Source organism: Heliangelus exortis, chromosome 11 (assembly GCF_036169615.1).
Source record: "Heliangelus exortis chromosome 11, bHelExo1.hap1, whole genome shotgun sequence".
In the NCBI taxonomy this organism is placed as follows: domain Eukaryota; kingdom Metazoa; phylum Chordata; class Aves; order Apodiformes; family Trochilidae; genus Heliangelus; species Heliangelus exortis.
Window position 1 is genome coordinate 13,976,932 of NC_092432.1, and position 14,086 is coordinate 13,991,017.

Sequence of the window (14,086 nt, forward strand, 5' to 3'; positions counted from 1 at the left end):
GAGGGACTTTAAAGGTCTTCCGGTTCCAACCCCTACAACGGGTAGGGGAACCTCCCACCAGCCCAGATTGCTCCAAGTGCCACCCAACCTGCCCTTCAATGCTTTCAGCATCCATAACTTCTCCAAGAAGCCTTTTCCAGGGTCTCACCACCCTCATTTTTTCCATTAGCTCTCTTCTCAATCTCTCCTCTTCCAGGTTGAAAACATTCCCCCTTGTCCCATCCCTCTGGCTCCTTGTCTGGCGTCCTTCCCCTGCTCCCCTGGAGCCCCATCAGGTCCTATTGGAGGTATCTGAAGGTACTTCAGGGACTGGAAGGTGCTCTCGAGTCATTAAAGAGAGGAGCCTGAAAGAGAGGCCCATGCCAGCCCACAGCTTCCCAGCTGCCATCGCGGCCCCCTCCCCACTGGCTCTTGCCACCGAATGTCCCCAAAGCTGCCCAGAAGAAAACTCCCCACTGATCCCCGACGCAAGGCCAACGGGTGTTTTTATTCCAGCTCTGGTGCTCCTTCCTCCTCTGGGCTGATGCCTGCCCACCTGGTGGCAAGGTGGGGGGCACCAACTGCCCCCAGACATTTCAACACTGATGACTCCCGGTGGCGGGGACCAATGGCCAGCTGGCCAACTGCTGTTGAAGTGTTCAGGTGACAGTGGGTGGTATCACCCAGTTCTCCAAGGCCTGACCCCATCACTGACTCCACCCCCTGAGTCTTTTCTCTTTTTTTCACTTCACAGAATCCCAGAATGTTTAAGTTGGAAGAGACCTCCAAGATCATCCAGTCCAACCTTTGACCAACATCACAGTCAACTACTAAACCATGTCCTTAAGGACCAGGCACTTGGGCACTGAACTCCTCTTCCCTGCAGTTTCCATGGGCTGCACAGACCAGCTGTGGAGATCAGAGCCCCTCTGCTGGGACCTGCTCAGACCCCTCTTCCCCAGCAGGGTCTTCTCCTGAACAGCACTGGGTGCTGGAGTCTCCATGGAGCAAGGCTGGGTAACCCTCTCCTGTTGTCTCCTTGCCCACTGCGCAGCCTACAGGGATGTGGTTCTTTGCAGACCATCCCCACCATCATCTCCTGCCAAGACAAGAGTGTGAAGGTCTTGACCATCCCTTCAGCAAAGACCAGAAGAGTGGGGAACCCCCAGGAGCTGCCTGAGGGGAAATCTCAGACCCTCCCAAAGGCTCTCCTGGAAGGCTGCGAAGGCAGAGACGTGGGCTGGATCCCAACGTGTGCCCCTGAGGCCATACGGCTGCCATGGAACTGTGGTGGCTGCCATGGAACTGGAGGGTTCCAGAACACAGGTGCCGGGCCACTACGGTCACAAAGGGCCACCTGTGATGGGCCACCTGTGATGTCACATGGCCAGGACTACAAGAGCCTGAGAATGGGGCCAGAGGATGCCAGTGTGGCTGAGCTGACCTTCGGGATAACTCGGCTCCTTCCTTGACAGATCGTGTGCCTTCTGTGTTCTGTTCATTGCTCCTTTCCTGCCCACTTTTCGTCAGCTTCCCTCCTCTGTCAAAGGTGATTGGGTTTGGACTGCCAGGACAGAGGAGAGAGGAGGTCAGGTCAGGATACGATACAAGGAGAGGTCTCTCCCTTCCCAGCTCTTGTGGCTTTCCCGGCTCTCCAGTGCTGTGGGAAGGATTCATTTCGGCTCCCTCTGCTAACACCACAGGTGAGCAGCAGGTCCTCTGCAGACAAGGTGACACACAAGGTGGTCTTTCCAAAGGGCCTTGAGCACTGCTGTCAGTTGGAGCCCTGTGACAGCAGGGACAGCAGGGCCATCAGCCTGCAGCTCTGCAGGCACACAAGTTTGAATGTGGGCTGGCTGGCCAGGCCAGCAGGGCACAGGATATTTTCCCAAAGGGATTCTCGACCAGACAAGTTCAATGGCAGCCTCTCCTGAGGCTACCTGACTTTCTGTCTTTGAGGTTTGAGCTTGTTTCCCCGGGTGGTCCTCCTGTAAACGACTTGACTTGGGAAAGATGCTTTCATGAACCAGAAAGGCTTCTTCTTCTCTTTACAAATGTAATTTCCCTGCAGTTGCCATTGGAATGGCTCCACAAGGAAACAAGGACAAGCAGCAGAGACCAGGAGTTGGAGCAGGACTCAAGAATATGGGCAATACCTGCTTCCTCAATGCTGTCCTCCAGTGCCTCACCTACACCCCATCTCTGGCAAACTACCTGCTCTCTCGGGAGCACAGCCAGTCCTGTGAGTACTCGTATGAATGTCTCCTTGTCAATCTGTTGGGCACTTCCCAGGGGTTCCCGGGATGTGGAACTGGATGCAGGAGAAAAGCAGCCCTTCTTTATCAACCCCCTATCAAACCCAGCCTTGGGTTTCTTGGAACACTTTTAGCATAGAAGCCACTTGTCACATCTGTCAGAAGGGCACCTCTTTCTAGCCCTGGGACTTGGTCTCCACTCCTGCAAGTGAAACCTTCTTTGCCCCAGCACAGAAAACTTCTGTCAGTTCAGCATCCTTCTGCAGAAAGGTTCCCAGGCACTTGCCGGGCTTGTTGGGACACTGGCCTCTTGAGAGCAGAGGAGTGGAGGCTGTTCTTACCACTTCAGGATCTCCAGTAGGTTTTCCATTGCTAGGGAGATTTGGCTAACCCAAGAAGCGTCTCTCATTCCCTTCCTCCCTCCCTCTGTCCCTCTTCAGGTGTTCAACCAGGCACCTGTGTGATGTGCAGAGTGCAGGAGCACGTGCGCAAGGTCCTGCATGCCACAGGATCTGCCATCGTGCCTGTGGACGTCATCACTGCTCTTCCAGGTAAGCCCTGTCTGGTGCTTTGTCAGGTTTTCTTCCCTCCTTGGACTGGAGGAGAGAACTCCCAACTTCTTCTTTCTTAGAAATCGGAGGACGTTTCCGGCTCGGCGCGCAGGAGGACGCCCACGAGTTCTTGCGCTGTACTCTGGACGCCATGCAGAGAGTTTGTCTGTGTGACGGCAGCTTGGACACGTCGTGTCAGCAGACCGTCATCCATCAGATATTTGGGAGCTTTCTGAGATCCAGAGGTACTTTTCCGCAACTCTGGCTCTCCCTGGAACTGGCTGTGCCCTTCTCTCTGCCTGTGGGAAGCAGCTGTGTGTGTGACTGGCACAGGAGGGATGAGCAGCATAAGCGGCACATTCGGTTACCTTCCCCTCTCGCTGAGCTTTCCAACTTCCCTTGCAGTCTGGTGCTCGAGCTGCCAAGTGGTTTCTGATGCCTACGAGCCCTTCCTGGATGTCCTCCTGGATATAAAAGTAAGAGGGTTTGTAATGGTGCTTCAGGATGCCCCAAGGCGCCTGTAGCTTTCCAGAGCTGAAGGGGTTGGTTTCAAAACATCTCCTGGGAACACACGAGAGCTTGGTGGTGGGTGGCAAGTGGAAGGGACCGTGTCCTACTGCGTTGGCCGTGGCAGCGGTCACCCTGTAGGTGATGGCTTTAAGGTAGACAAGGACACCTGGTCCTCTCTGCACCCTTTACATGCTCTCCTGCTTCCCCTTCCCCCACTCTCTGCACCCATCTGGCTCCTGGGCTGATGACTTGGGTTGTTGTCATTCTTGATGACCCTGCAGCCCACCTGGAGCTGAACGGAGCAGTGCCACAGAGAGGCAGCTCCTGTTGGCCTTGGGAATCCCCGGGGAATGAGGGAAGTGTTCAGCAGAAAGCCCTCTTTAAGGCTGCCTCTTTCTGGGCACTGCTTGCGGGTTCCCCGGGGGTCTCCTCAGCCCCAGCCACCTGGGTGGTCACGCCAGCTCCTGGTGGGGAGTCTGGGGGAGAGCATTTCCCTCAGCTCAGGGCTCTCCTTTCTCACTTCTCCAGGCAGCCGCATCTCTTTCTGAAGCTCTTGATAAATTTGTGAAACCTGAGCTGCTGGATGCCAGAAGCGGCTTTAGATGTCGCCAGTAAGATGATTCCTAACAAACATCTTCATGTTAGATCCTGCCTTGGGGTTTGGTGTGGTTTAGAGTGTCAGGGAGGCTTTGGTGGAGGGGAGCTGCACAGTGACGGGACACAGCTTTCTTGTAGTCCAGCCTTCTGACTGTTCTTCAATGAGACTAAGGGTGTGGGAGATGGGAGAGCTCGCCTGGCTTTCTTGGGGATAGAGAAGAGGGGGCATTGCAAGGGTCCATTGCAGCACTTGGCTCTCTGCTTGCCTTCCAGCTGTGGCCAGATGACTGCTGCCTCCAAGAGGCTGACGATTCACTGGGCGCCCAAGGTTCTCACAGTGGGACTCAAGAGGTTTGAGAATGTCTCCGGTGGGAAGATCAGCAAGGTAAGTTGGCAACTGGAGGGAAACATTCCCTTCCTGGAGCAGGAGGTTTCCCCAGGCAGTGCGCTCTCTCACGGGTTGTTCATGGTGGGTTTTTCCTGCTCCCTTCCTTGGAGAGGAGAGGAGAGTTCCCAAGGGAAGAAAAGTGTGTGCTCTGCCCTGACAGAGCTGCTCTGCCCCAGAACAGTTTCCTGCCGCCCAAACCAGAACATGGAGCTGTAGTGCTGACCAGCTCCAGAGCTGGATTTCCACACACCTGGCTCCTGGTCTTGGCAGGCTGTGTCATCAAGGAATTTGGAATCATTTCTGAGCCCTCTCGCTCTCTCCATAGGTTGTGATGTATCCCAAGGTCTTGGATCTTGGGCCATACACGACAGCGGGAGAAGCGCAGCGCTACTCCTTGTACGCTGTGCTGGTGCACAAAGGAGAGAGCTGTCACTCGGGACACTATTTCTGCTACATCAAGGTAAAGAGCAACTTCCTTCCTCAGCAGGGGGAATTGTGTCCTGGGGAAGACCAGCTTTCCCGGCAGTGTTCCTGGCAGCCAGAGGTTTGGGGGAGAAGGTCTCCTGAGGGCTGGAGGGGATTGGTTTTGGAGTGCTCTTGGTTCTGTAGTGTCCTGCCTGTGTTCTGGTGGAGAAAGCAGGCAGCTCATCTCCCTCTGATGCCCTTTTTGCAGGCCAGCGATGGGCTGTGGTACAAGATGGATGACTCATCTGTGACTCCTTGTGACGTTGACACAGCTCTGCAGCAAGAAGCCTATTTACTGTTTTATGTCAGGTTAGAACTAGCGTAAAAATGGCTTCAGAACGTGTTCCCTCTTCCAGCTTTGGCTCTTTGTCTTCTCATCCTCCTGAGTGTTCTTCTTTCTGTCAGAGGAGACATTTTCTCCACAAAGTGCCATGGAGTGCTCTCAAAGCTGAACGACCCCATGCCAATCCTTGTCTTTCCTTGCTGGGCTTCAGGCTGCTGCCCAGCTGCAAATGTCTCCTGAGGAGGCCATAGAGGGTATAAAGAGGAGGTCTTGCTGCAGCAGGAGCCCCGTTCCCCCAGCCCCACACAGAGGAGCTGCTGCTCGCTGGGAGGAGTGGCAACCTGCGAGGGGCTGTGCTTACGGTGTCTTTCGTGCCCCCCGCTCCAGGTGTTTCCCTAAAGACTGGGGTCTTTAGCCTCTTCTTATGCTCCTGTGAGGCTGACCAGAGAATAAGGGTGAGCGTGTAAGCAGAGCAAGAGACAGGATCTTAGTGCTTGGAGGGTCGAAATGGAAAAATTATTACTTAGACACGAGGGTCAGCATTTATCTTGGCTGTAGCCTTGGTCTCCCTTGGGCTTTTTTTATCTGTCCTGGTTTGAGAGGAGCAGGAGAAAAAGGTGCCTGGGACATGGCCAGCAATTGTCAGGCTGCTGATGTGACAGTGAGAATGGGGACACACAGCTGTGCCCCTGGGGTGGAGAGGATGGTTCAGGTGACCCAAATGGACTAATGAGTATTCCTTGCCATGGTGCTCAGTATAAAATGGCTCCTAAGAGAGCCTGGTGGTAGAATTTCTGGGTTGGGCCCTGTTTGCTACTGAGCTGCATGTGGTGGTGGTCCTGCTGCTTGTTTCCTTAGTGGAGGAGGAAAGAATTCATGGACGCAGATTGTCATCTGCCTCGTTTAGTAGGTCCAGATTGGTTGCTGTAAGGGTCTCAGGGCTTGTCACTTGGACCCTGGGCTTGGGCAGCCCTGTCTGCTGCTGAGTCCAGTGTGGGACAATTGTGGTTGAGCCAGAAGTAGCAACTAAGGAGGCAGAGTTCCTTATTTATCTCTGTTGGATAGCATTGTATATCTCATTTATAGCAAGGGCTGTTTGTAGTTCAAAGGACGTCTTGAAATACCATAGATGTAAAATGTACTTTCTGAAGCCATTTTAAGTTCTGAAAGATTAGAGAAGTTCCTTTCACACATGACTGTTGTCCATTACATCTGAACATATTTCAAAGCAAAGTAAGTCGCTTCTTTAACCTGTTTTGAGAAATACCAGCATGAGCCTCCATCCCCAGGAGATTTACTGCCCCGTGCAGAGCCCGTCCCAGACATCTCCCTGCCCCCACACAGCTCCCTTGGCCCCACGGGCTCTCCCCGCAGGCTGTGCAGCCTTGGAGCCAGCAGCACTGCCACCCCCATGCCCACCCCCCATGGCCTCTCCTCCTTCCCCAGGACTGAGCAGAGGTCCCCGAGCCAGCTCCACCTGGCCTGGGTGGAGGATGAGGCGGAAGAGATCAGTCTCCCCGTCCCAGACACGATGGCCCAGCAGCTGGAGACAGGTGAGTGAGCGGTTTGTGGCTGCTTTGCTGTGCTCCTGCACGGCAGGGGCTGCTGGGCACATCCCCGGCCTGTTCCGTGCCAGTTCCCCCTTTGGGTCCCCCCGCCCAGGGCTGGCTCTGTCCTCGGGAGCTGGCACGCAGCTGGGTCTCTCCTGCCAGCACCATCAGCTCACCCTGCTCCCTTGCTTTGTTAAAGATTCCTGGTATTCAGCTGGGGAGAAGGAAGAGGGCCAGGAGATGGTTGAGGATGCTCCAGAAGACTTAGGAGAGGTACCTACAGAGACTGCCACCTGCCTTGTGCCTGCTCCACCTGCCCCCATGCTCAAAGATGCCTTCCCAGACAGCTGCCCTAAAAAAAAAAAACCAACCAAAAAAAAAAAAAAGACAGCAGAGTCCTGTGAGTACGAGGGATCAACAAAGGAGCCCCATAATCTTCTCTTGTTGCAGGACCAGGATCTGGAGTGGCTGAGAGATGTGATAGTCAACCTGTCACCCTCTGTCCTCATGAGCCTGCAGGATGTCTCGCAGGTCTGGCATTTCCAGAGCAGGTCCCAGTTTCCCCCGTGCAAACCCCCAGGGAGGTTTCTCCCCCAAAGCCCTCTGCACCCTGAGGGGTACAGAGGCATAGAAAGGAGCAGAGGCTGCAGTGGGAAGGGGCTCTGGCCACCTCCTGGCCATGGCAGAGTGGTGTGGGGATTCTTCCCTGAGGCTGGGAGGGACCCCAGGGACATGAAGGCAGAGCCAGGCTTTGCTGCTGTTCCCAGGAAACTGTGGCAAATGATCCCTGGATAAGGAGGCTCAGGTCCAGACAAGCTCCAGTGCCCCTGACACCCCTTCCCACTGTCCTGGATACTCTGTGGGTATCTCTGGTCCCAGTCCTCGTGTTGGCACCTCCACTTCGTGGACTGAAAGGACAATGGGCAAAATCCTCCAGCTGCCACTAGAGAGGGAGGGAGGGGAGGCAGCTGGCTCAAGCTCTGTGCTGCCTCATTGGGCCTGCTGGGAGGGACCCCTGCGTGTGGCATCTGTGAGGGGATGGTTGCAGTCCAGTGGCAGCACCATCCTCCCCTCTGTTCCCTGCAGGCAGAAAAAATCTTGAGGTGCGTCCACAGAAACGTGGAGCACGTGCGCACGGAACCATCGCGGTTCGTCCTGAGATCCGTGCTTGGGCTGCTGAGCGAGTGCTGCCCCGAGGAAACCGTTCAGACCCTGCTGATGATCAGTCCCTCCTGTGACAAGTATGAGCCCCAAGAGCCCTGGGGACTTGCTCCATAGCCCAGGCACAGCACAGTGGCCAAGGCAGCCCTGCTAACAGAGTGTTCTGGCTTGCAGTGCTGCGCTGGCCATGTGGGAGATGCTGCTGTCCCTGCCCAGCACTTCTGTGACAGTTCTTGACCGGCTGCTCAGCGTGATCCAGGGCTGGAGAGCAAAGTGTGCTATCCCATCGGTGAGTGACCAGAGCAGGTCTTGCTCCCCTTCAAGGCTGTTCCTGGCTTCCCAGGAAAAGAGACACATCCCCTCCTGCCTGCCCCAAACAGCCCCCTCCTCCAGGCCTTGGGGACACAGCCCCTCAGGGCCAGCAGGGACCTGCCCTGCACCCACCCCCTTGTTCCAGCCCCACGAGGCTGCCCCATGAGCTCCCCAAGGACAAATAGGAACCCCGCCCCTATCTGGGCAGCACTCTGCTTCCCCACTGCCTGCACCCCCTGCCCCGCGCTGCAGCTGGAAACCTGGGGCAGGGGCCGGAGTTGGGTGCCAAAAGGGGGGGGTCAGCGTGCTGGCCCAGGGAGGCTTGTGGGGCCACCCTGAAGCAGGAGGGGAGTCCTCAGGGCTGCTGGGCCGTGGCCTGGCAGATGGGTCACAGCCTCCATGGGTGTCTCTGTGGGCTGGGCCGGTCGCCTGAGCCGCACTCCCCGTGCAGCCCAGGGGCTTTGGCAGTGCCACAGCAGCTTCCTTGCACTGAGAGCTGTCCCTGTGTCCTTCTGCAGGCAAGGCAGGTCCTGTCCAGACTCAGTCAGCGGCCCCGCTGTCAGGGGATCCTGGAACTGCTCTTCCCCAGGCTCCTCATGAGCTTGATCTACAAGGTTTCCCTGGGAACAGTGATCCTGGGACAGGAGCCGCCTCAGGCCGATGAAGCCAGCCCTTTGGGGTGCGCCAGCCCCTTCCCCTGCCATTCCCCTGGGCCCTCGGCCAGGGCCCCTGCTCTGTGTGTAACTGGACCTTGCTCTGCCCACAGGGTGGCAGTGGAGGGCGTTAAAGCTCTGCTGGACGCTGCTGGCTTTCAAGGGCACGTCCAGAACATCCAGAAGGAGGGCGGCTGGGACATGATGCTGGACGTGGACACCCTCGAGAGAGGAGTCAGCTTGCTGGCCAGGTGAGAGCAGAGGAGCCCCCAGGCACCCAGGCCCCGGGCTGCAGCCGCAGCGCTGGCCAGGGAGCGATCCGAGTGGCAAGGGGTGCTCCTTGCCTGGGGAGAGAGCAGGGCGCATTCAGCAGCAAGTGGTGTGGAGGCTGTGGCTGGGGGCGAAGGCGTGTCCTGGCCTAGGCCAGCCTGGCTGGGCTGGGGCAGGGCAATCCCAGCAAGGCTTTCCTGCCCTGCTCACTGCCAGCACTGCTTTTCTTTCCCTGCCCTGCCCAGAGAGATGAGGAAGAGCCCCGCTAAGCAGCGATACCTCCTGTTCCAGCACGTCAAAGAGATTCTTGACCAGAGGAGGGAATGGCAGCTCAACTTTGCCATGACTTTCTATACTGAGGTAAGCCTGGTGGGAAGCAGTGCCTCTGCCAGATGCTCCTGAAGCCGTCCCTCTGGCACAGGCGGCTGCCGCCGGGTGGGATGACAGTCCCTGGAGCTGGGACAGAGGGCTCTGCTGCCAGTCAGGCCCTGGGGCCTCCATCCAGCCCTTCCTGCTGGGGCAGTGCTCAGCACCCCCACGTGTCCACAGGCAGGGCTGCCCCCCGGAGGGGCTGTGTCAGCCCCCAGGCCCCGAGCTGGCAGTGGTAACCAGGAGCTGCAGAGTGCCAGGGTCCTGCAGCTCTGCCCGTCTCTCACCACTGTTGTTCTTTCAGCTGCTGGGCTGCCAGGGCCTTGGAAAGGATCTAAGTGACGTGCGCCTCCTCCGCTCCTACCTGAGCCACGGCAATCAGACAGTCCGTCTGCTGGCACTCGGGGGCTTGGTGGCGCTCTCAGGAGATCCACAGATGGTGAGCGAGGCGTAGTCAGGCGGAGCCGCGTTGGCAGCCTGGGGCTGGGGCAGGGGTAACGCGCTGGCTTGGGCCTGGCTGAGAGGAAGGAGGTGGCTGTCAGCAGAGAGAGGGGTGGCTGAGCAGGGGCCACAGAGCCTTTGCTCTCCTTGCTCTCTTCTTCATCCCCATCGGCAAGCGCAGTGTCTGCCGGGAAGCTGGGTGGGAGGCTGGTGCTCAGCATGCAGGGCGTTTGTGCCAGGCTGCTCCTCCACTGCTCCACCCTCACAGAAATTCTTTGTTTCCTCCAGGCAAGAGAAATGCGGGACAGCTCTGTGCTGGACCGCATCCTGATGTGCCTGAAGGATCCATCCACAAACATCAGGATGGGGGCCTTGCAGCTCTTCCAAACCATGATGCGTCTCCTGAAGAGGAAAGAGGCCAGCCCCGTCGCTCTGCTGCTGGTGGAGAAGCTCCCATCCCTCTTTGGTGATGTAAGGCTGATTTGGGAAACTGACCCCATAGAGGGTCATGGGGCAGGGACAGCTGCCCTCCAGCCCAGCCCTGCGGGCAGCACATGGGCAGCACTGCTGCCCTCCTCACGCCCCTGGACTCTGCTGGGAGGGCTGCTGGGCTCTGCACCCAGGATGGCTTCTCCTTGGCCTCAGCCTCTATAGAGGTGCCCTGAGCCCAGCAACCCCAGAGCATCTCCCCTCACATTGACCACATTAATAGCCTTGGTCACCGTGGGTGGGGAGAAACTGTAGCTGCAGTCACACCGTCTTCCTTCCTACCAGGAGTCCGGCCAGGTGCAAGAGCTCTCCCTCAGCCTCTTTGGGGAGATGATGAAGGCTGTGGCGAGCAGGGAGAGGGGAGAGATGAAGAAGACAATACGTAGGGTCATGGTCTCTCTCTTCCTGCACATGTATACTGAGAGCAGGAGTATGGCCGAGGTACAGAGTTGAAATCTGAGCACCTGCTTTGCCCTTCCTTCCCTCTGCCCCAGCCCTGGCAGCAGCAGCTCATCAGCTCTTGCCCATTTCTCTTGTGCTGGCTGTGAGAGTGCCATAGCTGAGGGGGTGCCAACTCCCACGTGCTGCTCTTTTGCAGGCCTCTGGCAAAGGCCTCCTCATCTGTGCCAAGTTCCTGGGCTGGAGGAATCTCAAGAGGGCAATCAAGAAGAAGAAGACCTGGCTGATTGGAGAGACTTTGGTGAGGACAACCCCCAGGTGCCAGGGCCTGGGCTGGACAAGGGATGCTCCATGTGCCCAGGGTGTGGGTGTGCCTGGGGGGGAAGGGGTGGGATGGGCAGAGGGACTGCTCTGGCACACAGGGAATGCTCTGTGCCAGCCCCATGACATGCCCTTGGGCACTCTCCAGCTGAAGCAGGACAGGAGCAGGGTGGGAGACTACGTGCGTTTCAGCCTGCCCTACCTGCGGGACTCTCGGGCCAGCGTGAGAGCGGAGGCCATGAGGTTCATGGGTGAGCCACAGCCCCCGGGGACCCTCTTCTGGCAGCCCGGCCCCAGCCCCCGGCGCTGCCCTGGCAGGCAGGAGCAGCCCTGTGGCTGTCCCAGGCAGGGCCCTGGCCTCCCGCTGCCCCCTCTGCCCTGCCCTGGTCTTGGTGGCCTTGGTGGCCGCCTGGCTCAGTGTCAGCAGCGCCCTCGGGGACTTGCCCGGGGCCATCCCTGCAGAGCGCTGGGCAGGAGGGCGTGCGGCCGAGCTGGCTGGGCCGGGGGCGGTGCTGCCGCAGTGCTGGGGAGGGGGAGGTCTGACGGGAGCTCTGTGCACAGGGACTGCTGCGCAGCTCCTGGGGAGGAATCCACCTAAAGAGACGCTGGAGGTTCTGTGGAATGGTGAGTAGGGTCAGAGGTGCTGGGTGCTGCCATTCCTGGCTCTGCTGCAGGGAAAGGAGGGAGAAGGTGTGACTGTCCCATCCCTGGAAGTGTTCACGGCCAGGCTGGCTGTGGCTTGGAGCTCCCCGGCCTAGTGGGAGGTGTCCCTGCCCGTGGAGGGGGGTTGGCTTGGGACTAGGCGATCCTTAAGAAGGTCCCCTCCAGCCCAGCCCAGTCTGGGAGCCTGGGATTCCTGAGCAGCAGCTTCCAGCTGCTCCCTTGGTCCCAGCTGCTCCTCCTAGTTAGGGAAAGAGAGGGATGGGGCTTGCATAGAAAGGTCTGTGCAGACAGCAGCCTTTCACCACTGCTCGCTTTCCTTCTGTTGCAGTTGTCAAGCCCTTTGATAAGGACCCTGATGCCTCAGTCAGGTCCCAAGCAGGTGAGACCTTGCACATCCTGCAGACGGTGACGGAGCTGCAGAGACAGAGATGGTCCTTACGAAGACTGTGCTTCTGGCGCTGATGAGGTGGGTCAAGGACAATCTTGCTGCCACCCTCTTCCTGACGGTACTTGCACCACTGCCCCGTCATGGCTGCTGTTCCCCAGACCCTCATGTGCACCCCCAGGCTGTGCTCGACTGTTTAAGTCCAAACGAGTGCCCCCCGAACTCTCCTGTGCCCTGACTCTCCTAGTTAAACCTCCCTAATGTCATCCCAGCAGGAGGAAGTGGCTGTGCTGGGGTGAGGGTCCTGGTGGCATGATGATCCCCGAGCGTGCAGAGCACACAGCATTTGTCCTGGCCCCTCCTGCTACCTGTACAGCAGAGTTTTTGACCTCTCCCACAGAGACCTAGAGCAGCTCGAGTCATGCGGCTGAGCGCACACCCAAACAAGATACCCTGTTGGAGGCAATGGATTCATCACGAGCTGCCCCCGAGAGGCTACAGGAGTTTCCAGCCTTGCCGAGCAGGGTCCGTGTCACCGTGTGGGCCCAGGCGGCTTGGGACAGCTGGGCAGGGCAGAGCTGAGCCAGAGCTGCTCTCCTTGTCTCCTCAGAGCAGCGGGACGTGCAGCCTCCTGGCCTCTGGCATAGCTTCCAATAGGTCAAAGAGGTCCCCAAATAAAATGTGGCTTTTGGAAAGCACAGCATGTGGTGACATCTGTTCTATGGCACCCAGGCTCTGATCTTGGGACTGATGGGTGATCCTGGGCTCAACGCATCACCAAATCATAGGAATTGTCCAGTCTCCATTTTCTCGCCTCTCTGGTGATTGTAGATGCTGAACAGTGTGTCACAATCAGGCTGTTCAGTGGCAGCTTCCCTCAGAGACATTTGGGAAAAAACAAAACTCTGTTGTTTGATGATTCTCACGTAGACTAAGTCTGAGCAGTGCTGTGGAGATCCAGCTTTGTGTGCAGTTCTGGGTTGTGCCCTGCAGAGGAAGAAGAGGAACTGTTGCTGCCCAGCTCGTCTCTGTGCAGCCCCTGAGCACGCAGCGTCCTGGCTGAGTCCCCTCCGTGTCAGAGCCCCGCAGCAGCCCCGGCCGTGAGCAGCCGGGCCGGGCACTCGGGCTGATGCCCTGCAGCTGGGCAGGGGCCGTGTCCTGGGGGTGGGGGTGGGAAACACCTGGGGCGGGGGGCACAAAAGCCGCAGTTAGTGCAGCTTGTCCTGGGTTCCTGTTCCTCTTAGCAAACAGCAGCACCTCTGTGTGGGGCTGGGGGCTCCTTCCTGCAGCAAGTCTGCAAGAAGGTCCTTTTGGGGCATCTGAGAGGAAGCAAAAAGCAGGGCTCTGCTACAGCTGATAATTGAAAGCTCCTTAGTCTGATTGTCGCTTGTTGATTTGGGGGTGTTGGGCAAAGGGCATTGGCTTTGTTGTGTGTGACATCAATGCTCTGTTCTGCAGTACACTGGGCATTGGCTCTACCTGGTTATCTATGGCGATCTCTATTGAACTGTTAGGGTTTTTCTTTTTATGGGCAACTACACATCCTTCCTTCATACCAAGCTGAGTCCATCAGAGTTTGGAGGTTTTGGAAATGGCTGTCCCTCTTTCTGTATGTTTGTGTTGCAAGGGTGCTTTCTTCTCAGTAGACATAGAGGCAGCTGTGGCAATGGCAACACAAGTATGGCCACCACTTGGGCTTTGACAGTGGCTTTTACCGATGTGCCTTGGCCAGTAGTGGCCCAGGTCACTGTTCTGTCAGAGCCTGCAAGAAGCAGTGCTGCTTCCCCATCCTGACCCAGGGGGACAGGGAGTGGGGGTTTCAGATCCATTCCCCACAGGTTGCCCCTGTGGTCAGGCAGTGAAGAAAGGCAGCTGAGCCCTGTGTTACTGAAGGCACAGCAAAGATGGAACACGTGGGGGAGAGCTCTGACGAAGGTGAAAGACCAAATCCTCTCCAAAAGGATGATAAAGAAGAGAGTCTTCTGCAGAAGCTTGAGCAGCAAGGACAGGACGACAGAGAAGTCAAGCTCTGCTCCTGCCTGCAC

The 14,086-nt window shown here is 57.6% G+C and overlaps 1 protein-coding gene across 1 annotated transcript; it reads left to right on the top strand.

The window, feature by feature from the left end:
• Nucleotides 1–1,295: 1,295 nt before the first annotated feature.
• On the top strand, nt 1,296–12,414 carry LOC139801047 (uncharacterized). The gene is made up of 25 exons (XM_071754750.1): nt 1,296–1,682; nt 2,051–2,221; nt 2,675–2,785; nt 2,866–3,030; nt 3,191–3,261; nt 3,824–3,906; nt 4,166–4,277; nt 4,606–4,740; nt 4,954–5,054; nt 6,475–6,581; nt 6,778–6,851; nt 7,029–7,109; nt 7,665–7,819; nt 7,914–8,028; nt 8,570–8,730; nt 8,818–8,955; nt 9,220–9,334; nt 9,648–9,782; nt 10,073–10,255; nt 10,559–10,714; nt 10,872–10,973; nt 11,142–11,244; nt 11,555–11,617; nt 11,985–12,162; nt 12,314–12,414. The coding sequence occupies exons 2-24, from the start codon at nt 2,062–2,064 to the stop codon at nt 12,116–12,118; spliced, it is 2,760 nt and encodes a 919-aa protein (XP_071610851.1). The 5' UTR covers nt 1,296–1,682; nt 2,051–2,061; the 3' UTR covers nt 12,119–12,162; nt 12,314–12,414.
• Nucleotides 12,415–14,086: the final 1,672 nt, after the last annotated feature.